Genomic DNA, 25,029 nt, shown 5'->3' on the forward strand with positions numbered 1-25,029 from the left:
ACACGCTGTGATGGAGGAGCAACACAGTGTGTGTGTGTGAGTGTGATGCATCATAATTCATTCAACATATACAAAAATAGTCAACAACAGTAATGACGAGGGAAGAGAGGAGAGGGTTTTCATGCGAGGAAGAAAGAAAGAAAGAAAAGATTTTGATCACTGGTTGGACAAAACAAGATGTTTGAAGTCTGGAAACCTCCTTGGATTTCACCAGCTCCCTGCCCTGTCAATTATCTTTTGAGCCATTGAGATATTCTCATTTCAAATAATAACAACATTTCTGTTCTCTCCTCACACCTCTCTTCTGTCCACCCCCTCCATCTCCTCTCCTCTCAATTACAGCGTGCCTTTAATTATTCAGCTGGAGACTTCTGACCACAGCTGCTTACAATAAGCATAACACAACAAGTCAACACATTTTGTAAATTGAATAATCCCAAGTGGGCTTGTAAACGAGAAGTGCAGCAGTCAACAATGTGAGGCTTTGTTTTTTCCCCTCTCCTTTTTCTCCCACACTCGCTCTCTCTCTCCACATCTCTTGTTCTTCGCTGTCGGGCCTCCTGTTCCGTTCCTCTCAGGGCCCCGCTACAGTATGTTTTCATTTCGATCCTTCATGGAATGTAAATACAGCGAAGTGAAAGGCCGGTGATATGACTTCAGCGCGGATCTCCACCACTCTCGGAGTGTCAGAGCACTCGTTAGTTTGGGTGTCGATGAGGTTTTGGGGATCTCACGGGCTCCAGATGTCTCCGCAACAAAAGCAGCTCCTGAGTGGTGATGCATTTGGGGGGGGGGGACGACTCCACAGGGTTATTTTTAGAATATGGCACAGAGAGGGTGTTATAATGCGAGTTAAGGTGGAGGTTAAGGTCCCACACGCTCATGGTCATGGTTTGAGGGTGAGCATGTCACTGAAGGGCCGACAGATTGTCATAATGATTGTGTCTTGTTTTCCACGGGGCACGTGTTCAGCTATAGTTCAACTGGCCACCGGGGTTCATCTCTCACTAACTTAATCCATCTGAACAGTCACTGGCCCTTTTGTCTAATACACACAAACACACAAAAGACCTTATATTTCATTGCTCAAAATATCTGCAGAGCAGTCTGTCAAAGAATTGTCTTCACCTCCTTCACCACAGCTTGTGTATTGACATTGAATCACGTCCAGCGTGCAGTACAGGAAATGACATACATGCCAACATCTGTAATGTTTTTGCTGCCCTCCCTCTCTTTCTCTCCCTCATCTGTGTGTGTGTGTGTGTGTGTAGATTGAGAAGCAGGGCAAAAACACAGCTCTTGGCATGTGCTGATGACTCCTAACCTCAGGGAATTACAAATCTTACATGAACATACAAGTAACCCGTGCCAACATTGCAGCTATTAGACGATTACAACCAGACACACTTTTCCATCTCGATTTTGTTGCTGCAGGGAACGTTGCGTTCGCTCAACTGTATGCCATTACTGTCCTGTACTGTATACTCGAGACTCCTGCGGCTGATTTGCTCCCACAGAAACACATTTAACATTACAAGCTCATCCATTTGTGTCCATGTTGTGCATCATCTTCCAGACAGCTCCCTCTTGTTTCTTTCTTAAGAAGAAAAAACTGCCTCGTTTCCCTCCACACACATGCACACACGGTACACGCGCTTCATCTCCAGCACACACACACACACACACACACACACACCTACTCCCTCTCTCTCTCACACACGCACCATGAAAGCCTCTCACATTCCCACAAGCGCAGAAGCGCTTTGGAGGAATTGGATGGAGCTGTCGCGTCGCAGGAACACGCTCTACTCGCTGGCGCACCGTGTTCACGACTTCTCTCAGGAACGCGACCGCGTACTGCTGAGATTCTAAATCTTTATATTCCGGGTGTTGTTTTTTGTTTTTTGTCTTGATGTGAAACCAAGTTTTCCAACTGGAAACGCAGGATAACCGGAGTTTTACGCATTGAGGGAACCGGGGAGCATTTCACACGAGCGTCTATTTCTCTCCAATCAAACTAAGGATTTTGTTTTTTCCACCTGGGAATTACCAACAGAGCATTACGACTTCAAATTGGCGGGACGCGTTAAAGGATTTTCCCTCAGTCGTAATTGGGGGTTTGTTTCACCGCCCTCTTTGTCCCGAGCGCGCGCGCGCACAAACACACACACACACACACACACACACACACACAGAAACACACACTCTCTCTCTCTCTCTCTCTCTCTCTCTCTCTCTCTCTCTCTCTCTCTCCATACGGAGTAAAACGCGCTGAACAACCACCAGGGGGGAAAAGAAGACACTTTGACGCCTCGCGGTTCCACGTTGGACCCACACACACTGCGCCGACGCCAGCGCGGCGTCTCCGCCGAAGACCTTGGATGTAGCGCGGAGCCGCGACGCCTCCTGTCATCGTCCCGTCATTTCTCCGGCATGGCGTTTCGCTGGAAGTGGTCTTCAAAGTGGAAGATGGCTCTTAACTTTCAGCCGGGTCGCCGCCTGATCCCCCTCCGTGCCTGATGGCACAGTGACCGCGTGAACTCGGCTCTTGTGAAGGTAAGAACGTGAGCTGTGTTTGACCTCTCCAACTCTCAACACTCACCGTGGACCATTCTGACAGCTCTGCAGTCTATTCTTTTTTTTATTTCCATCCATTTTTAATTAGGTTTTGTGTAATACTGGATGAATGGGGACGTTTAACCACAAGCATCAGCTTCTGACTGTTTGTACTGTGATTTTCCTGGACATGACATCCGTTAGTACAATCTATAGTCTAGTGACTGTCTGTTTTATTAAGTGATTGGTTGACTTCGGAGGTATCGTGATCATTGTGCCAAGCTTGAGGTGCCCACTCCTCTACCGGCGGGCTCTGTCATATAATTAGTCAAAGAAGGCAAGATGTCAACAGTTGCACATTCAAAAATAGGTCAAAGGTCATCATGCAAGAGCCGCCTTGTGCACGAAAGACTTCAGAATCTATAAACATGCAAATATTTTCCTTTCAAAAGTTCAACTGCCGGAACAAAAATGTCTTCATCACTTTAAAAAAAAGTCAGTTGTCATTGTATTTGCCCTGAATGTTTTCCACATCACAATAGTGGAGGGGTCAATAACTGGACCACGATTGGCTCTCAGTTGTGATGTCACAGAATTCTGCTGTTCAACACATGTTCAGCACGTGTTAGTGTCTGATTTAGGGTGAGCACGGAGGAACCGCATGACCCTCTCCAGGATCAAACTCCAAAAATTAAATCATTCCGCACAGCGAAGGTCACACGTCGGAGAAACGACACAGTGACAGAGACGTTAACGGCCGATGCTTCGTCCCTGTTTTTTGATTGTGTTCAGTGGGACCGAATCAATGATGGTGAATTAGGAGTTACCCTCGTCTTCAGAGCTGGGTGGAAAAACTTGGCAGAGCCAAATGGCCGATAGCGAGACATATTTTCCAGCTACGTTTCACACAGAGTTTAATTTGAGAATCATTAAGAATTCAGTTGACATTTAGAATAACCCTCCTTCACGGATCCTGTCTAAATGCTCCTCCGGTAGGTGAGCCTCACTTTGTCGCTCTTATCGAGAGATGTGCGAGCCCACATTTCACCCTGGAGACTCCCAACTGGGGAAAAGAACCTGCTTCATCTGATTTAAGACGCCTGTTTGATATGAGATCCCTTCGTGGTCCTCATAAAGGTCTCAGGTCTCCAGTTTGGGCAACACTGCTGCTGAGCAGGGGTGGGGGGTGGGGGCAACTGGTGCCTCATGATGAGTGTGGGTGACTGACAATTGAGACTGTGCGGAACACAGAATGAGTCACTTTGCTCAAATCACCAGGAGGTTCACTCCAGTACATCGACACACACAAACACACACGCTTGCTTGCTCGCGCGCGTGCCTCCGTTTGGCTGGAGCGACTGATGATTCCATTTCGAAACGTAATTCAATTCGGTAGAGTTGAATTTATCTCAGGAGGCAATGGCACTGATTCAGCATGAAGGATGCAAGATTGTACGTATCATCAAAATAATGAGGGGGAAAAAAACAAACTCGAAGGTGAAGAGGCTGCTGGACTTGACACTCGAGTGCTTGCATCAGAAAATGTGCTCTGGAAAGGTCAGCGCCAAACACAAAGTGACATATTCTCCAGACAGATGACTCACCCTTGACCGAGAGTCTGTAGGAGTAAAGCAGTGCACAAACACACACTCACTCACTGGCAGTTTATCCTTAGCTTATCCCCCACTGATACAAATTCCTTCTCCCCGATCTGTTCCATGTTTATTTTCTGTGCTCTCTTCATCCCTCATGTCACTTCTAAAGTGGAGCTCGCAATCAAACACAATGAACATAAAACGATGTTCAATCCCATCAACTGCTTCCCCGGTCAGCGACATGCCCAAAAGGGACAGGGACTTCAAGTCAGGGCATCGGGCTCAATGTAGAGGTCTGATTATTCAGGAGCCACAATCAGTCAGACACAAACTTACAGGTATTATATTTCATCAGTCATTCTTACAGTAGATGAGTCTTTGTCTCCTCTGATTATAATCAGCGTAGAAAAGCGAGATGTTGAACACTGAGAAGAGATTCAACACTGGAGGATGTTATAACTACTGTATACTGCCCTAGACTGTGTGGGTGTGTACAGACTGAGATTAACTGACGTCATGTTCACTTTCTGGTCAGCTCGGCTGCACTTGATGAGGTGAGACACCTACACCTTTCACTTCCATCCTTCTTTCTGTTACATGGAGCATGTTTGACCTTCTGTAACTCCCGGCGAAGCTCACCCATCTTCAACCATGGACTGTGTGTAAAAATGGACGTAGTCCCCGAATTGACTTAAGCCTTTATTCTGTCCATTTTCCATAAAAACCAAGATGCTGCTGGCCAAAATGCGAAACTCGAGGCTACAACACTGCAGATCACAAACCAAATGGTGACACCGTGGGTTAACTTGCCACTAGTGGTGCGTTCATGTCATGACATAGCTATTGTAATTGCCAGTTTCTACTTATTAAATTGTTTTCAAGTCAACATCCAAGTATTAATTCTGACTGGGAAAGTTGATATCTCTGATATATATATCCATCCGCTCGTATGGCGCTCTCAGTGATCGACTTTGTTTGCGAGTTCACATACAGTAGCTGAGCTCAGGCCAGAGAGCCCACCCTCCCTCCACACTCCTGCCGGTGCGCTCTCCCTCAAGATGTGTGCGTCATGGGCAGACACATACCACAGCACCAGCACATCTGTTTATTTCCTGACAGCATGGCACACAACCTGAACGTTAACTTAGTGGAAGCCTGTTTTGTTTACAAAAAGATTGTGCCATCCAGCCGTCTCTGCGAAATCTCTCCTTGTTGTGTGTGTGTGTGTGTGTGTGTGTGTTTGGCTGCTTCCTCCTGGGTGGGTGGACGGACATACTGGTGAGGCCGATCTTTTGGGGCCGGAGATACTTGCGGTATCGCTCCGGCATGTTTTACTTCGGGACAATAACCACTGGTATAAAAGCAAAGCACTTGCAGGGCTGGGGACAGTGCTCCTTTTTCTGTGTTACATGTTGCTACTGCAGTGATTCATTCAAACAATTCTACTCTGCTAAAAAGAAATCTGTGGGTAAGGTCCGTCTCCATGTATATCCAGAGGACTGGTGCTGCCTTTCATTACTCGTTCACACCCGAAGCCTGCTGGTTGTGTAGCTTGTAAGAAGCACCAGTCTGTAAAAACACCATTATTCTTTTCACCTTGGAAAGTAGTCAAGACTTCACAGTTTACACCTTTGAATAGACGTACGATTTAGTCTCAGACGTACAGTAGCCTTGTACACCTGGCCTCTTATGTCCAATGGCACGGCATCATAAACATGTTAATAATTCCCTGTTCTACCATCTACCCCCAATGGTGTAGTTACTGATGAGTGACTGAAAACATCTGTGTGCTTGTGCATATATATATTAGGATTCAACTTACACTTTAGTGACTTATGGCTCAAAGTTTTCATTTTGGCATATTGACAAGTTTTAGAACTGTACTGCAGTTTCCAAAACATCATGTTTAACTGTCAAAAGGACAAATTTATATAACGTGTTAAGTTTTCTCTTGTTGCCATGGTCTTTCTTTTGGCAACACCAAGACGTCAGGGAGAGCCGGATGTTTTTTACTAAACAAAATAAGATAACAAAATCGAGAAGAAAAAAAAACTAACCTGGGGGGTTGGCTGCCGCAGCGATCCTCGACCTTCTTCTGGCCAACAGTAATGTCACAACTGACAAAGAACACAGGAGAAGGCGAATTGATTAATTCAAACCGGGGGGAAAGAAAAAATATCTCACAAGAAAGCTTGTAAAAAAAGGAAGTAAGCGACAAAGAGGAAGGATTTTGGGGACAGCAGGGTGATGGAGATTACCTTGTATGAACAAGCAGCTGCCGGGGCGTTCCTCCGCAGCTGACTCTGACCTGTGCCCTCTCTGGAAAAGCAGACAGCATTCCACTTCAGGGATCAACAAAGTAAACTAGGAAAATGTGTGGCTGTAAGAAACATATTCCCTGGCTGCGGGGCACATCATGTGCTGTAATCCATTTCACAGCTCTGTGTCATATGGCTTCTCATCTCCATTCAACCTCGCCTGTCCCACAGAAATAAGGATCATATCAGATGTGATGTAGCATGTTTCAGTCCAGTTACACAATTTCCTGTTATATGTAGGTTCCTGCTGACCACTTTCTACAGCACTTTTAATTTGACATCAGCTGTTTTCTGACACTCTCATCACTGTGCAGAAATCAAGTTTTCTGCAGGATCTGTTTTGAACACTGATCCATGTGGGTTTATGAAAGCTTTATGGACAGTCAACACTCGAGAGCATCACAGCTGTGAACAACAATGCAGGAATGGAAAAAATTAAAAACAAACATGGACACAATGTCAACTTTTTCCATAATAAGCTGATGGTTTTGGGAAGTCACCAGCTAGATTATAACTTAATTTTGTAAAGTGATTATCTCCTGATTAATGTACATATCACACATTTGAACAAATATCCTATACTGCACTGATTATACTTTGCTAAAATATATATTGTCAGTAAAATTAAATGTAAATAATAATAATAATAATACAATTATAATAAATAATATAAAATAATTGTATATACTGTATACCGTGCTTTTATATATTATACTATACATACATATCATATATACATATGTATAGTGCACTGTATTATGTCTGCCATTTCAAGTGATATTGAATAGTATAGTCAATTACAATATTGTAGAGTATAATGTAGTACAGTTTAGTGTGTATCATAATGTATAGTATTATGTATATTATAGTGTAGGCCTCCCACTGAATAAGTTAGGTGTGTTTTGAGATTAAACTTGAATAACATGAAAATAAATTGTGCTTGAATGCGGTCTAGGTCTCCTTTGAAATCAAGTGCTTGAGTCCGACCTGAACACTTGACATTCTCTTCATGTGAGTGTTTTGAGTGAAAAGTGGTGTCTGGAACAATTTTTTTTTCTTTACAAAAATCATATTTTGTTCACTTGACATTTCTTTCCACAGTGCAGACTATGGAGACAGGGCTCTGGAGTGTTGTTCCGAGGGTACTCCTTGTTTGACTCTCGGCTCCATGATATTATGTTATATCATGACAGGTGACCTTCACTGCAGCCAGCAGGGTTTTGTCTGTCTCGCCTTTAAAATTTCAGCTCGGCAATTGATATTGCACATTTATTACAGCAGTTTGGCCTTAGTTAACCTAAGCGGAGCGGTTTATGACACAGAAACAAAAACATGTGTCCCCCACTATAACTATAATGGGAGACATACTGCAATGGATGCCAGTTTTTTCTCCCCACCATGCTCCATTTTAATCCTCCTATTCATTCCTCTCTCATTACATCTCTCCGTCCCTCTTTCCCTCTGACGACATCCGTGTCCATATTAGACGTCTTACTCTGTGAAGTGGGTCATTTGAGACAAACTTTTTTCTTTCTCATCGTACTTCTAGAGACAAAAGTCTCAGGAGTTGTCGACCAGGGCAACTCCTCCTATTGTCTTTCCTCTCCAGATTTCTTTACTCTCCAGCTTCCTTACTTATTTTTCTCTTCCTATACCACGTGCTTTGTTCTCTTTCCTCTGCCGCTTTCTCAGTGGTTTGCCCTCTGATGTGTTGGGCTAGAGACTGCAGAGTTGAAGTACAAATCCCATAAACTTGAAGAAATTAACACCCTGAAAGCAATGCTAATGCGAACATGCTGAGAGTACATGTTGTCCTTGGTGTCAACGTTTCATCATCTCCTCTCATTACTCGAAGATTTGTTTTTTCTCAATATCTGCACAGGAATCTAAACATAACTCAAAACGACACATGGGAACCCCCCCTTTGTTGACAAGACACAGTCACATTGATATACTTGTCCTTCCTGTGCACACATCTGGTAGTTGCTATAGAAACGTGTCACCCAGCAGCAGCACATGTCGTTGCTATAGGGACAACAGATTATGTGAAGTCTTCTATAGATTAGGTGCTTATCATACGACAAAAGGCTTCTCCTCGCCACAAGTGTCACAGTGTACAAGGTGAAATCTCGGCCAGGGGAGAGACACGATGGAGTCGCAGTATTGTTCAACGTGTAACTCATGTAAGAGGAAATGTTTAAATGTCACCAGTTAATGTCCTTCCTGAAGGTCAAGGCATTTTAAATTGTATCAATCGTTTTTCCTGCCTCAGTTTGAGTATGCACAGATAATCATCAGAAGCCATCTAGTCGCATTGAGGTGATCACTAGGAGGCTAATTCATTAAGCGTTTAACACTTATTTAGAAAGCTGCTTATTAAGGCGGTAACATGGGAAATGGAGCAGTTGATTAACAACAAACTAACATCAATATTAGTTCAATCTTTGTATGATTACATGTGATAACTTCCAAAAGACAATGTGGTTGCAAAATGTTCTTTCTTCTGAAGACTAAAACATCACATTAAAGGGTCAGTAAGTGAATTTTGGAGAAAGCTTGTCTCTCTTTGTTGTTGTTGTTGTTGATGATTGTACTGCACTGACAGGCTGCGAACCCCCAGCCTCGGGGTATGGGAGACCGACACGCAAACCACGAGGCCCAAACCCCTGAGTCGTAGCTCCACTTTTTGGTTTTCAATTTAAGGAGCCAGGGATGCACACAGAACCGACATCTAGCAGACCGCGAGGAAATATTCGCTGATTGAAATTAGAAATAAACGTGTATTGGTTTCAAATTGCTTACCGCCCCTTTAAGTATTTCTTTAAGTACCGAATGTGAATACCGAATGAACAACCAGCACAGACCCACAGAGTGGGTGTTCAGGTGTGGAGCGTGGTTACTGCATTTCTACCTCGTCGTCTCACATGGTCACTGCACGTCCTCAACAGTAGAAAGCCTCTTTGTGTGGGAGTCTGAGTTATGTTAACTGGTTTCTCATTAGGCTGCTGGCGTGTCTGTGAGGAGAGCGTTTCGTTAGCTCTGCTCCACTCGTTCCTCACGCCAGCCTTGTTAAAAGTGAAGATGCACTTCAGTTTCTTGTTGTCTTTTTTCATCACTGGCAGGAAAGCACTTCACTCTTCACTCCTTCATTGTCAAGCCTTTGTGTCTGTCTCTTCCCGTTCCCTCATCCCCCCTACTTTGTCTCCACCAGAATGCTTTTTAGCGTTCAGCCTCTGATACAGGCTTTCAGTTTCCTTTTGTGACTCGGTGTCTCACCCAGGTAGATTCCCTGCTGTAATTACAGTATGTGCTTCCTCATTCTTCTTTTTGTCAAAGCCCCCTCTTCTCCTCTCCCTGAGATTCTCTTGTCATCTGGCGTCATGTTTTTTGTCACCCATCTCACCTCTCCTCCTGTGCTCCCGTCTCCACCTTCAATAAACGGAGGAAATCTCTCCCCCACTGCAACACTGTGTGGGCTCCCGTTTGACGCACACCAAGGAACAGAAGGAGAGAACCAAGGAGAGGGAGACACAGTGAGAGGGAGTGCAGAAACCCCCCCCAGAGAAATCAAGCTGGTTGTGTTTTGTCCTTGTGTGATTCACCATCTGTGCAAAAGGCACTTTGCTTACAGCCGTATTACCAATAAGATGATTGACATGAAAAATACATCAAAATGCGAGGAGGAGATGAGATGGTAGGAGGACAGGACATCTGGTCCTATGTGTGATTCATAGTTAGGCAGCTAGCTTCACTAGCCTAGTCAGTTAGTGAAATTTGAATCTCAAAGCAGACTTCAATGTCTCTGAGATATGTCGGCGAAAAAGACAGGACGGGCGCGAGAAAGAGGAAAGTGACCAAATAGAAGAAAATTTAAATCAGAGACCAATTCACAATAGATCCAAGAGGACAAAAGGGTGGGGGAGGAGAAAGACAAACAGAGAGAGAGAGAGAAGAGAGAGTAAAGCCATGGCGGAGAAAAGAGGAAGTAAAGGAACGGGGGAAATTATTCAGGGTCACAACCAGAATGCATTAGCAGACCTACAAGGACGGGGAGGGAAGAAGGACACGCAATTCCCTGAAGAGCAAGGAAGAGGAGAGAAATTAGGAAATAGGTGGCTGAGAGCCGCGGGTGTGTTCTCATCCCCATGCTACTGTAAATGCGTTTAATTGTTATACTGTATATATAGTACACAGACATGCACTCAACCAAATAAATACGTATTTACCTCCCCATTCTAATGTATGCCTCGTTCACATTTCACGATTTTCGGCCCTATTTTCCACTCTGTGTTCAATTGGCAGCTGCCAATCACCTGTGTGTGTGTGTGTGTGTGTGTGTGTGTGTGTGTGTGTATGTGTGTATGTGGCATGCCGTGTAAAGCACGGTCAATAAGACTAGACAAGGCCTTTATAAGTGCAGTCCATTCACCATCACAATCTAATTCTAACGAAAATAATGTTTCAGGGTCAAATAAAAAGAGTCACAACTGTTTTCTTATGACACTTATTCAACACGGTTCCATTTTGACTGAAAGTAACTAACGCGTGACACAATAGAAGATGTCACAAAATGTAATTGTTGTAATAGTTTTGGATTATATGACAAATATGTATGTCTTTCCAAAACTCACTACATCAACATTCAGTACCAACATGCCTAAACACTAAATTAAACTTTAGAAATTAAGAGGGATACATTTGATTTCCATTCAAATTCAGTACCTTGGTTATTTCACATCTACTATCGTCTATTTAATCCTCTTATTGCTAAACAGGTCAATGCTAATGTTCACATGAGCCCAGATTAACAGGCATTTAAAACCCAAAAGAAGGCTCTTAGAAATAATAAACCTGTGTTTGTTTCGAGTCCCCTTCCTTTTAATAACTATTAATAGACGTCTGAGCAGCTGGTGAGCAGGAAGATTCTTTTGGACATTACGAACTGGAGCTCTCTCTCCATTTTCATTTTTATCACAACAACAATGATGATGTGACTAGCGCAGATGCATCGAATGAACTACAATCTAAGATGCCGTCTGTTCGGTTTCAATCTCTGGTCCTCCATGTTGTTTTTTTTGTATTGGAGTTTCTCTCTTATACACACAGGAAGCGCAGCAAACAAACATCCTGCAAAGATAAATACGACCGTACAGTATGCACATGGGCGCGCGCACACACATGCGCGCACACGTCTTCAAGGCTGACAGTCAACCAAAAAACATCAACAGCAAACAGAATAGATTGTTGTACTGGGTGTGTACTCTGCTCACATCTGTGTCACTGCTAGACTGTAAATAGCATATCTCAAACTTTGAAAGAAGCTTGAAAGTCTTGATGCATTTTCCGTGTAAACTTGTGTAAAAAAAAATGCAGAAAATAAGACAGACAGAGCTGTGATTCTTGGAACTGGTTCAACCTGCCTGACTGTGGGAGTGTGAACATCTGGACAAAAGACCAGATAAACATCAGCTCTACATCACTGGTCCTCCGATGACCCGTGGCACAAACACACACTCACAACAGATGTTGAACATACAGCACTATTTACTTTACTCTCATTACTAGTGGGTGTCTACATGTGTACCCGCAGGTTCAGAATGACTGCAGCAGCAGGTGTGCTAACAGGCTTGGCCAAACTCAAACGCCAGGACTCTGCCCGCTCTCAGCACCGACCCATACCGCCTACTTCCCCGGGCCTGGGAAACCCTGTCCCAGAGGCTGCCCCCAGGTGATCCTCTCAGCCTCATTTTGTATAAATTGTATGGCATTAAATATATATGTCTCCAAACATGATCAATGTGTGTTTACTTTACGTCCATTTAGAAAAAGAAAACGACGCACCGATGTTGTGGTGGTGCGTGGCAGGCTCCGCCTCTACTCCGCCTCTGGATTTTTCCTCCTCCTGGGACTGGTCATCTTAGCGGTGGGGATCGGCATGGCGACACTGGGTTACTGGCCGCACAGTGAAACCATGCCCTCGGCCAAATCAGCGACGAGAGGTGAAGTGGACGGAACCAAGATGTCCGTCACAGAGGGGGACGAGGTTATCTCCAGCAGGAGTCATGATGTGCAAGGTGAGTAAAGAACAGGGGGGTTACAATCTGGTTTGTACTCCTAATGTTAAATGGCTGAAACCCTCCATATCTTGTGCATGTAGGTACGTCCTCCAAGCAGACCGGCGGTGCTCTGACGCGCTTCCTGGATCAGCATCGTCACTCTGAGCGGATGAAGATGTTCGGGCCTTTCACCATGGGCATTGGGATTTTTATCTTTATCTGCGCTAATGCCATTCTTCATGAAAACAGAGACAGAGAAACAAAGGTAGGGTGGGAATCAGAATCCACACAAACACACACATACAACTATGTCAACCTGGGCCTGTAGAAGTCCAATACTAGAAATATTAAAGGAGACATATTATGCTCATATTCAGCACACCTCTGCATTAAACAGAGACTGGATCAGGGAATCTTTCAAATCCAATGTCAGGAGAACTTGTAATATTAATTTCTTACCTTTACCTTATTTTACTTTCTGTTCTTCCCCCACGCACTAAAAATTGAGGGGTATGCTCACTGCAGTCATCCATATTCATCATCTGTACGTAACTAACATGCAGATCAGAACATCTTCCACACACGCTCCGATCTTATGTCCTCTCCTTCCCTGTCTCGATTCAATTAATTCTACCCTTCCAGATAATCCACGTTCAGATTCAAACAGACAAACGCCAAGTTAAATAGAAACTAATCTAAAACTGTAGAACAATAATTGGATATATTGCCATGTAATCCAAAGAAAGATGCTGCTGCAACTAATAATTTAATATTTCTCTTCTGCATTAGATAATCCATATGAGAGACATGTACTCCACTGTCATTGACATCCATCGCCTCAGGGAAAAGGAGCAAAAACAACAGCACCGCAACAGCACATATGCAAGAGAAGTTGGAGACCTCCGAGGCTTTGGAGCCGATAGCGCATCATGGCGAGCCAGCAACTCCCTCCTGGCCTTCTCCTCTCGTGCGGGAGGCTCTGCGGAGGAGGAGGTGCTGTTAGGCGACGAGGAGTTCCACAGACAACGAGAGCAGGCTAGGATGGATTGTAGCTTTGCAGGGCTGCTGGCGCCGCTCTACAAGGACCGCCCCTTCTGTGGCCCGGGGCTCGGGCTGGCTCGCTCAGATTCGATGCACCACCAGTGGTCAGTGGACGGAGATGCGGAGAAGGGAGGACACCATGCTCGCTCCATCGTCTCCTCCTCCATCTCCGCTTTTACCCTCCCCGTTATAAAACTCAATAACTGCGTTATAGATGAGCCGGAGATGGAGGTGATCACCGAGGAGGACAGGGGGGGCGAGAGAAGAGACAGAGAGAGGGCTCAGCCCATGTGCTCCATGGAGTCTCTGGTGGTTCCTGTAGCATCGGTTGCCAAGGCCTCCAAACCGCCAAGCTTACATAGAAGTAACTCTGCCCTCTCCTCAACTCACTGCTCCTCTGTCTCCTCTTCCTCCCTCTCCCCTGCGCCGTCCTCTACCTCAGGCTGCTGGCTCTCCCCGGGAGCAGCCAGGAGCGACTTTGGCTCCAACTCCTCCCTGCACATGCTCAGCAGCCACTCCAAATCTCTGGACCTGGAGCGCGGCCACAGCATGCTCAGCGTGCATCCGGAGCAGCGGAAGCACCCCAGCTGGCCCCGCCTCGACCGTAGCAACAGCAGCCGCAGCAGCAGAGGCGGCGGCGGCAACCGGGGCTGCAGCAAAGGCTACATGCGGCTGGAGGACAGGGAGGAGCAAGGGGAGCGGTTGCTGGACACGGCGGCGGCAGCGAGGCGCGACTACAGTAAGCGCGAGAAGCTGCTGATGATATCGAGGTCGCACAATAATCTGAGCTTTGAACACGACGAGTTTAACAGCCACACGCTCAAGAGAGGCAGCTCGGAGACTCGATTCTGAGGTTGCTGAACTGGAGGTTGAAGACGCTTCTGTCCTGTTCTGTAAATTGCTCTCCAAACATTAGGAGTGTACAGCGCTCGTTTCAGGGGGAACTGACAAGTGTAACAGCTGCACCCTGGAGGAATGAAACTCGGACGTGGTTTTAAACCCCCCCTCCCCCCCTTTATTTTTGGAACAGCAGGCTTGAGAGTAGTAAGTAATGGACCATCTTGCACAGTGAAAGGTCCAGGCCTCAGGTCAGCAAGACACTGAAAGCCTACTGAACCAGGTCCAGAGGTGCTGTTCTGTAGCCGACCCTGACCTGTGACCTGTGTGGAGGAGCGGAGAATCTCCCTGCAGGGAGCCATATAAATAAATCACATTACGTCACCAGTCTGCTTTATACAAAAAAATTGTTCTAATCTCAACAGTGAGACGAAACTTTAGGTTCAACACTATTTTTATTATCATAAAAGACTTTTAAAATCGCTTTTCTTCAAGTGTGACAGTTTAATTCCAGCTGCCACCTCTGTAATCAACGACACACTGAAAACACTCTGAGCAAATGATCTCGGTGCGTTACGGGCAAATCTTTTATAATACAGTCTGAGCCCAACCTGAGAAAGAGGAGGAGGTCCAATACAACAACAAAAATATGAATTATCTACTATTATAGAGCAGCCTTGAAATCATTGTGCTTAATAGGGTTGTATTGAAAGATTAAGGCTGATAATAGCAATTTTCAACTAATCTAACAATCTTATAATCCATATGATATGGTAACTAAATTGAACCAGGTGGTAACTCACTGCCTTATGTAAACCTGCGTTACAACAGCGACAAGGCTCCCAAGTCTCAAAGATATAGATAGTAGTTGTATGGAATTTGTTTTCACCGTGGTTTCTGTATGTTTGTCTGATGATTGTGGTAGATGTAGAAACTGAGAAAGTTTCATGTCGCCCCGTGGTTACAACGATGCTGCCCCAAAGTGAGAGGGTTTTTTTCTATGTCCACTACTGAAAACTAGAATCTATGTTGATGGACTTCACTCAGGATATGCAGTCTGTAATTTATATATTGGTCATTTTCCTTGTCTGTTCTTGAAACTCTACATTATCAGGGAAAACCCTTCGATTTGAATATTTGCAGACCAGAGGTCTGATCATTAGGGTTGTAAGTGATGATGGTTTTCATCACAGATATTCCTGTGAACGCATTTGTGTATGAATAACCCTATTCATAGTGATGTGTCAGAAATAACTATCATAAAATAACAGTCATAAGAAGTTTATAAAGCAAATAGACACATTTGAGGAATTTCTACGATCTAAATCTGAACTCCTTTTTACCTCTGCACGATTGATCGAACAATACCAGAGACAGAAATCTGTATAAAACAGTGAGTGGTGGACCGATATTGTACTTGAGCAGACAATAAACCATTACGTTCACATGTATTTTTTAAACTAAATTTCTTTTCAATATTTGCCAAATTGATAAAGGTCCCATGATTGAGTTCTAATGTCTCAGAACATTTTGTCGTTACATTATTAATATGATGCCTCCATGTTGCTCAATAGCTATGTTTCAGGTTGTGTTTTAATTTTGTCTGTAAATGTTCTCTCTGCTACCTTTTAATTCAAGACTATGAAGATGAGTAACACATCTTGTTGTCTTGAAATCTAACCTGAAGTGTGCAGAAAAAGACAAAATCCCCATTTCAGAGAACAGGAATCTCACCAGCGAGCTTCATTAACTGGTTCAGTTTGTGGGTCAATGTCCAATTTTATCCCGTCTCAAAATAAACTGTATTTTCACTGAAACACATTTTGTCCTAATGAGTGTATTTGACCAATGCTGATTCCTACACACACCCACACCCACACACACAGAAACTTTTCTAATGCCTCAGGGGTTATCGGAGGCAAAATCTCCTGGGTACGTACACTCACACACACACACACACGGTCACACACACACAAACATGTACAAGCACATCCTCTGACCCGGCATCAAAACAGAACTTCGCAAAATTCATCACTTATTCCTTTTTCCTTTGTCTCCTGCATAGAAAATAATAAACAAAGGTCTGGATGCGTCATCATCAATTATCATATGCTCTGCAGCTCTGTGGGATGACAAAACACACACACACACACACACTTAGCATGATGATGCTGTCTCATATTCGTCTGCGTTACTGTGGGAACAGATGATAATCGTAACCCTTTGTGAAGGCACAAATATATTTAGGCAGCTGAGATGGATGATGTCACATCAAATTAACATTGAGCAAGTCAACTAAAATGACCTTGTCCTGTTAAAACTTTACATCAGTCTCTCCGTTGTCCACCTTGAGGATTTTAATCTTTGATTTCATATTAAACAGTGAAATATTTTTGAAATAATAATTTTTGCCTTCAGCAGTTGACTCAGTGCTGTTTTAATCACATGATGTTGGAGCAAATCTGAAACAAGGGTGCATTTTGGTTGCTGAGTAAATCTCTCTGTTTGTCCCGTTGAGACAGATGGCTGACCAGTGAAAGCAACTCAATCAAATGTTTCACTGTGTGCACAGAACGTGTCTTTTCTCAGTCCCCCTCACTGCTTCGACAGGTGATGTATCCACGTCTCGAAGGGCGACGTAAACCCACCCCGGCACGGCACACACTCTGCCTCATCTCCCTGTTTGTTCAGTCCCGAGCCGATGTGTTACGGGGGGACTGCTCGCGCCTTCTCACCGCCTCGACTGTGACACACACTTCAGTTAGCTGAGGGACTGTGAGTGTGTCGTGAAGAGACTCACAGCCTTGCAGTGTACTGCCAGTTAACGAGACATCCATTAAGTTACTACTTTTTATGTTGCATAGCGAGACCCATCGTATTGACTGGCTGCAATATCTATCTGTTAAATGATAAGGTAATAAATAATTAATTCATCCTACTAACAAGTTCTGTTCTATGTACCTGTTCCATAGACTTCTGTTGTTGTCCAATTATTAAAAATGCACGTTATGTTTGCTAAAAAGTTTACGGTTCAGCTGTTTTATGAGATACCTTCTTAACTATTTTGAAAATATTACTTTTGTGACCCATTTATCACTGGTTTAAGGTTTTAAACACTTTAATTTGGAATAAATGGACATGGGGCTGATTGGCTTTTGTGCCTTCCATATAATTTGTTGACAGTAAGAAAATAACAGAAATAACACCAATCTTGTTCTAAAAGGATCATTTGCCACTCACCCCGTACCACAGTAGTAGTACTTTGGTCAAAGCTCTCACAATTGTTTTTTTTTACAGCAAGTCTCATGTTCAGACATGGATGCTTTAAAACGAATAGACCAACTCTGAAGAGCCGAAGCACAGGTGAGATATACCAGGTGAGGAGATAGAGAGGGTTCTTTTTTTCATAGAATCCTTCATTTCCTTCCTCTCCTTCAGTAATACCAGGGTTTTATTTTGTGTTTGTGTATTTGTCTTTATACTGTGCGTTTGTACAGTGTAGTCGGCACTGCGCGTGCTGTGTATTACTCCCCTGTGTTTTTGCCAGTAACAGCAGCAGTGATGTGGGCAGTTTACTGACATAATCAGCTAATAAACAGACTAATTAGCGCAACACATCTGGAGGTTAAAGTGAATGGTTTGCAGATTATCTGAGGGGTTTCGGCTGCCGGGAGGACGTACTGCATTAGCACAGCTGTCGCGGATAATAACAACGCAACCGTGGTTTCGCGATGAGCGGAGTTGAATTAGTAATGGAAGTGAGTCATCCAGTCAGAAACATACTGATTTTCCAGAGCGTCGATTGTGATTGCTCTATTATTAATATTTTCTCGTCAGGAGAAAGAACAGTGAATGTTTGTTTTAACCAGATTTTCTTGTGACTTTTCAAAAAGTGTGAGGGTGAAAGTCTCACCGATTTAAATGTACCAACTAACAGATGTCGGATGACGAGGAGGGAGTTATTCTACGTGCTTTAATGTGTTTTAATAATCACTTCTACAGAACAGAGGGGACTCTCTGGTGTTGAAAGCCTCTTAATTCCCTAACATGCCCGCAGGTTCAGCTAAATAAAGGCGCCTGTCACGCTTTTTAAAGTCACTTGGTTGCCATGTTGCTATTATGTCATGTTGACCCCCTCTCCCAGTCCTCTCTCGTCTCTTTGCACTGAATCCTGTGTAATTAAGCAGAAAACTGAGTCTCCCTGCAGTGTGTGTTACCGAAGAAGCCTTGTGGCGATCGTTCCAGCGCGCGAGTGTGTGTTCAAGCGCCTGTCTGTGTGTGTTGGCGCACTTGCCATGAGGCAACAGTGGGGGTGCCAGCCTAGTTGCCATAGCAGCCCGAGACGTGCTCTGGACCACTGCCTGAGGAGTAAAATCACTCACTGACACACACATACACACACATGCGCTAACTGAGCTTTTAAAAACAATGTCAACCCAAACTGCCACACATTAATTATGGACATTTTTCTTTTTTCTTTTTTAATAAACAGTAGAATAGAGCAGTAATCCTGGGGTTAATTCAATTGCCTGCTGCGCTCCCACAGCGATAGTGGTCAGATCGTTTAAGGTCACCACAATTTATCTGGTGTCCGTGGCCTGAATTTGACCGGTCTCTGCAGGCGGGGACGAAAAATGACGTGGTGTAACTGTAAGAATATATTAGAGGATTACACTCTGTTCTAAACATAGGTAAAGAGGAGGCTCCCTGTATTCCATACCTGCTCCACTGCTGCTTTGAAAGGTTTCTAATGTAAGAAGCGCTGCCGGCCTGGAGACTCATGTAGTAACATGATGGTGGAAGCAGATGTTCCCAGAGATAATCAAATAGTATCTTTCTGCTGGCAAAGCGCCTTCCTAATTTTTCACATGGGAATAAAATGGTGAAGGATTCCTGAGCTTTTGAGATGACCTTGGGCACGCAGACTTTCATATACTGTACCATTCTGTACAGTACATGCAACCACTTCATGCATCATGTTCAGAAAGCAATCCAGACGCGAAAACAGTACAGTGGCTCTAAACGCGAAAACAGTACAGTGGCTCTAAACGCAAAAACAGTACAGTGGCTCTAAAGAGCTCAAACTAAAATAGCAAATAGACAACAATACGCCATTTCATCAATTTGACAACACGTGCACTAAAATTACACGCAACCAAATAGACACTATGAAAACTGCAGCTGAGGTAACACTAAATTTAAATGTAAGATATATGGTTAGTAATTTTAAGATATATGGTCAAACAGAAGATATAATATGATGTGTGTTTATCAGATACTTGGTCCCTTCAGTTGTTTCGGAGCAGGGCACATGTAAGTGAGTAAAACTTCAGTCAAATCTATAATAATAACATAATAACAAATGTGAGTCATTTGAGTAATCTCAGTTTGAGTTTGGAGATTACATACACATCTTTAACTGAAAACCTGCACCACAGGCGTGGGTATGGATGTTACCCAGACATGCTTTGCCTCCTCAGTAAAATAAACATGAGTCCATTAAAGTAGAGTTCCCCTTTGCATCAGCAGTTAAATGTGATACAATACCACTTGAGAGAGAGAGTTCTTGGTCTTCATTTTTACAGCAGTTTTGTAGAATCAAGTTCATTTGACAGTGATACTGGGATCTGTAAAAAATTTTAATCTAGTTCATTAGAAAACCTCCACAGCACACACCAGGTGAGTCACCGGTGGGCTTCGCATCTGCCTCATATTCGTTTCTAATTACAGTCTGTCTTCCCATTTCTCCACCCATCTGGTTCTTTTCTCTCTCCTGGTTTCCTTTCCTCCTCATTTCCCCCCACGCTCAGCCACCACCTTTATCATCCCATCTCCTCTCTTCCCCCCTCTGCCTTTCAATTATTTTCTTTCCCCTGCAATGCCTGCCCCTTTGTCTCTCCCCCTGTGCATGTCTTCTTCCATTTTTTTCCCCGGTCTTTCTGCTTCTCCCTCAGCTGTACATCGCTGACCCCCTCTGTCTCTCCCAGTAGTATCCTCCGTTGTCTCTGCACGCTCTTATTTGTAAGGCCATGACACTAGAAACAGCACCACGATGAACTGTGAGCCGACTGTTAATATTTCACAAGCTCCTCAGTGACTGCTACAAACACACACACACGCAGCGGAAAGAAGCTTTATGACATTACAATGGTTTGAATGAGAGACAGATCAATCTGTCAGAGCTGCACTGCCTCAGTTCTTTGTTGTTCTTGTTGGTGTTCTATCTCTGTTCTGGCAAATACGATCCAATCGTGGAATCGCATTAAAGATCCCATTTACACCCGCTACTAAAATGTGATTTGTATGTGGACCTCTTATCGGGATAGAAGGGTCACTAGTATAGGTTAATCTCAAAAAACGCTAGAACCTACACTTCCAACAATGCAATTCAATAACATCTTTCTCCACACCGTCACCTGGTAACAGAGATACTCTGAGGACAGCATCAGGGTTAAGAAAGCTCCTCTCCTGAGCCTCAACAGACATTATACTGCCACACAGGCTCAGTATTACTTCCTCGTGACAAGTAAAAGGAACTTAAAATGTAAGATCAGTCACGTAGCCCTTTAATAAAAAAGTGTAAAGGCATGTAAAACTCATTTATTTCTTAATACCTTTAAATAATTTTTCTCCCCCCACAGGCATCTTCACATCTGAAGGTGTACTTCAGTGCTGTAGCTCACTTTGAGATCAAATCTCAGCCAGATCTCACACTCTCATGGTGCCGAGGGAGCAGGTCTAGGTCAGAAGCTCTTCGACAGTAGTTGTCTAATCTCTTGCCAGAAGGGGGGGGGGCTTGAGCATGTGTGATCGTGTGTGCACCCAAAGATTATTGTCTGTGTACATATGTGTGCATACATACATTCATTGACATTTTGGGTATACTCTGTTCTGCATACCACTTTCGTTGTAGTTGTATGACATATGCATTGTATACCACGAATCAATTGGCCTGGACTGCATCTGTAATGCAAGTCCTTCTTTTCTTTTGTACTAATAAAAGAAAATGTTCACAAAGAATGTCAGCCGTATGTAAATGCAATCTATTCAACCAGAAATGTCGTCTTTCCCTGTTTTGATCTGTGTGTGTGTTCCTGGTGGACGTGGCAATTTAGTCTAACTGACTTGCCACATTCTTACCAGCAAACCTGTGATTCATCCAGCGATCACTGCCACTACTCTGCAGCTCTACTCACACCTCATTCAACCCGGCTTTGCCACATCTGAGTCAAGTGGTTGAGATGCAACAGCCAGCTCTCTGCAGCTTAGTTCTGGTACATTCTGTCTGTTGCCTCAGGTCTGCCGTCTCCCGCCTGCCTGCTCTTTCACGCCCAGCCGTCTCATCTGAATACCTGGATCTGAATCTGTTCAGCACAAACTGCTCAGTAACTGGATAACGCAGAACTCTGAGCGCCCGCCTGCCTGTCCGCTCTCAGGGAATCAAACTACAGAACGCTCATTCCACCTGCACTCTTCACCTGCTCCTTAAACACAATAAACCGTTTAAACGCAGCTCCTGTCACAAAAATCATAAAAGGTTATCTGGATTGTCTTAGACAGCAGTCCTTCAGGATGCTCCTCTTTGCCGAGACAAAAGACAAATAAAAAAACTAATACAGAAAAACAGACATGATAGCACTACCATACATCTTATAAACTATATTAAAGAAACAAATATGAAACACAGTTTCCTGTTGATCATCCATTTTAAGATACAAACAAGGAGGCATTTAGCAGACCTGTTCATTTCTCAGTATACTGTGGATTATCATTTCATTCCCTTTTAACACTGATAGCAGACATGTATTCACTTCAATCATAGGTTGTTTTGTATGTGAAATGTTTAGTTACAGATATCATTTATTTAATGAGGTCTCATAGAAGAGGCTTCAGTATGCACATTTCATTTTTAATCAAGCACACAGGATTAGATAGATTGATATGGATAAGGATGCAACATGTGTGGGCATTTCATGCGGTTGGATTAGATGTGAGCATTTGCAGGGAATGAAAAGTGGAGGACAGAAGGAGCAGGAGGACAGACGGAGAGAAAGAGAGACATGTGGGAAATTAAGACGTTCTAGAGGTTTGCGCACGGACGCATTTGTGGATCGAGAGCGAGTGAGCGTGGGCAGACGGACAGGAGAGGTCACACAACTAGCTGTGGGTATGTGGGCTTCTTTTACTATATCCGTGGGGTCTGAACACCAGGAGTGCACTATACATGTGGGCTCAGTCGCACAGTGACCAAATGCTGATTGAATTCAGGTTAAGGTTCGAGTAAAGGGCTTAGGGAATGCGTTACATCAATGATGGGTACTCACAGAGATAGGTGTACAAGGAGATGTGTGTGTGTTCTGTGCTTTCTGTGAGTGGGACTCCAGTGGGACTTATCTGACTGTCTAAAAGCTTTTTCACAAACACACACACACACAAAATCGTGTCTGCACTTCCTTACCACACACAACCTACACAACAAGTACTCTACACTGTGTCGTGCAGAACAAGCACACACAACATACACTCACAACTGATGTAATAGTCTGTCCTCATTAATAAACTACAGTGCATGCATGAATGAGCTAATGTCTCTCTCTCTGTGTACTTGTGTCTGTATAAATATCTGTTTGTGTATGTTTGTGCATGCACACAGACACACAATGTTCATAGATGTGGATATGTGTGCATCTTTGTGTATATGAAAACTATGGTACTGTATCTCTTATTTTGGAGTGTGTGTCTGTGTGTGTGTTAAAAGTTTAAAACGCCCCCTCCTGTATTTCCTGTCTCTGTAAGCATCATCTGCCTACTCAACCAATCAAGAGGAAGCATCCCACATCGCTCTTAACAAGCCAATTAAATTAGTGCTGCTGGAAGGAACGACCTCGGGGCACTAACCCCTTCTCCTGCTGCTGCTTCTCTGATATTTTACCTTTCTCTGGCATCATCCCATCTGCACTGCTCTGTTTCTCTCCTTCCCCTCTCCTCTTGACTCTCTCTGTCCTTCATCCTTTTGTCTACAAGTTCATTATTCTACCAGTCTTTCTCCATCTCAGGAAATATTTTCCTCCTTTCCTCACTAGCTGTTCTCCCGTTGGGTCCTGTATCCATTCTTACGCACCTCAGTTATCCATCTAGTTATAGACCTGTTGTATTGATTGGCAACAGGAGATCCAGGCACACACCGATGATCTTTTAAATGGTTGAAGTAAGCGGACTACTTGGTTGCACGCAAATTGCAGCCCACCGTAATGTCACCAATCGGTTGTGAACTGCCATTTACGAGGGGTTTCACAAACCCTCCAGTTAGATGACGTCATGAGTGTTCCTTCAGTATGAGGCTAATCAGAGGAGAATGAATTAAAAGTATTACTCCACTCAACAAGTGGGGAACAAGTCAGGAAACATCTGAGTAGAAACCGTGTAGTGGAGCAGAGCAAACAATTTTTACACATGAAGCAGACGTGGACGACAGAAGAAGACCAAGCCTGACAGATGAGAGTAATATAATGAGATAAACAACGGACACATGTTCTAACATGCTGATGGTGGGTTGAGAAATTGGCATGAATAACGTGAACGCCTGACTCCACCATGAAAGAACAAGTCAGCAGAACAAGCTGCTAGAGATGGTGTAATGGAGTTTCACTGGTGTCTAAGTATAAGGTTTTGTCAGTGTTATATGAACTCCACAATGTTTGTACAGGTTGTTGCTGACCATGTTGAGGAACACGACATCAGCTCCAGGGACTTTTAGCTTGTAGATGTCAAACCAACAGACTCATTTTAGGACCCGGAACAGGGACTTGATCTTTAAATTCAGGAACTGAACAATGCTGAAGACATGGGGGAGATTATGCTTAGTTTCATAGTTAAAAGTATTTCTAGTCAAGACGAGAAATGATGACAAACAATGTTTGAGAAATTACTGAAGAGTTTGTCATTTAATTGGCTTCCTCTCCATAGAATATACAAAAGAAATTTGTGACCATTATTCAGGCATCTGATGATGTCACAAGATATCTAGATCAAATTTTCTGCTCCAGATCTGAGCAGGGCCATTATACATATTTAAACAGGACCAGTCTAAATGCCTCCAGAGGGACGTTTAGATGTTGTGCTGCTCCTTAAAATGTTACAAAACTCAACGAGCAGCATTGACTCAGGGCAAAGACTGAAGCACCGAATCATAGCTCCATACTCCTTCTTCCCTGTACATGGCCAGGATTTTAAATATTATATGTTGATCATGTAAAGTAGAAAATAACAACTACAAAATGTTGTATTTACATAAGAAAAACAGTTGAAAAGCATTAATTTGTGCTATTCTGGAAAATGTCAAAGGCTATAAAGAAAAAAATCTTAATATTTCATATTGCGTCAGCCACTTCTTTAACATAATTTGAATTTGAGAAGCGGCAAGCTCTGTCCCAAATACACAGAATAGTTATTTTCTCACAAAGATCATAGGGAAGTTCAATATAACTTGATTAGTGTGTGACAATAATGACTCTGTTCTGCGTGGGAATATGAATAATGAATGTTATGATTTGATTTTACGTGACTGCAGAGCTGAAGCTAGTTTGTCTCTGCACTGACTGTCAAAGGCAGCTAGAGTTTGTGGTC

At 43.6% G+C, this 25,029-nt stretch overlaps 1 protein-coding gene across 1 annotated transcript; it reads left to right on the forward strand.

The window, feature by feature from the left end:
* The first annotated feature begins 1,707 nt into the window (after window positions 1-1,707).
* On the forward strand, window positions 1,708-16,224 carry tmem200a (transmembrane protein 200A). The gene is made up of 5 exons (XM_035618165.2): window positions 1,708-2,556; window positions 12,060-12,197; window positions 12,293-12,543; window positions 12,627-12,790; window positions 13,315-16,224. Exons 2-5 carry the CDS (start codon window positions 12,067-12,069, stop codon window positions 14,416-14,418), a joined length of 1,650 nt encoding a protein of 549 aa, XP_035474058.2. The 5' UTR covers window positions 1,708-2,556; window positions 12,060-12,066; the 3' UTR covers window positions 14,419-16,224.
* Window positions 16,225-25,029: the final 8,805 nt, after the last annotated feature.

This window comes from Scophthalmus maximus, chromosome 18 (assembly GCF_022379125.1).
Source record: "Scophthalmus maximus strain ysfricsl-2021 chromosome 18, ASM2237912v1, whole genome shotgun sequence".
NCBI lineage: Eukaryota > Metazoa > Chordata > Actinopteri > Pleuronectiformes > Scophthalmidae > Scophthalmus > Scophthalmus maximus.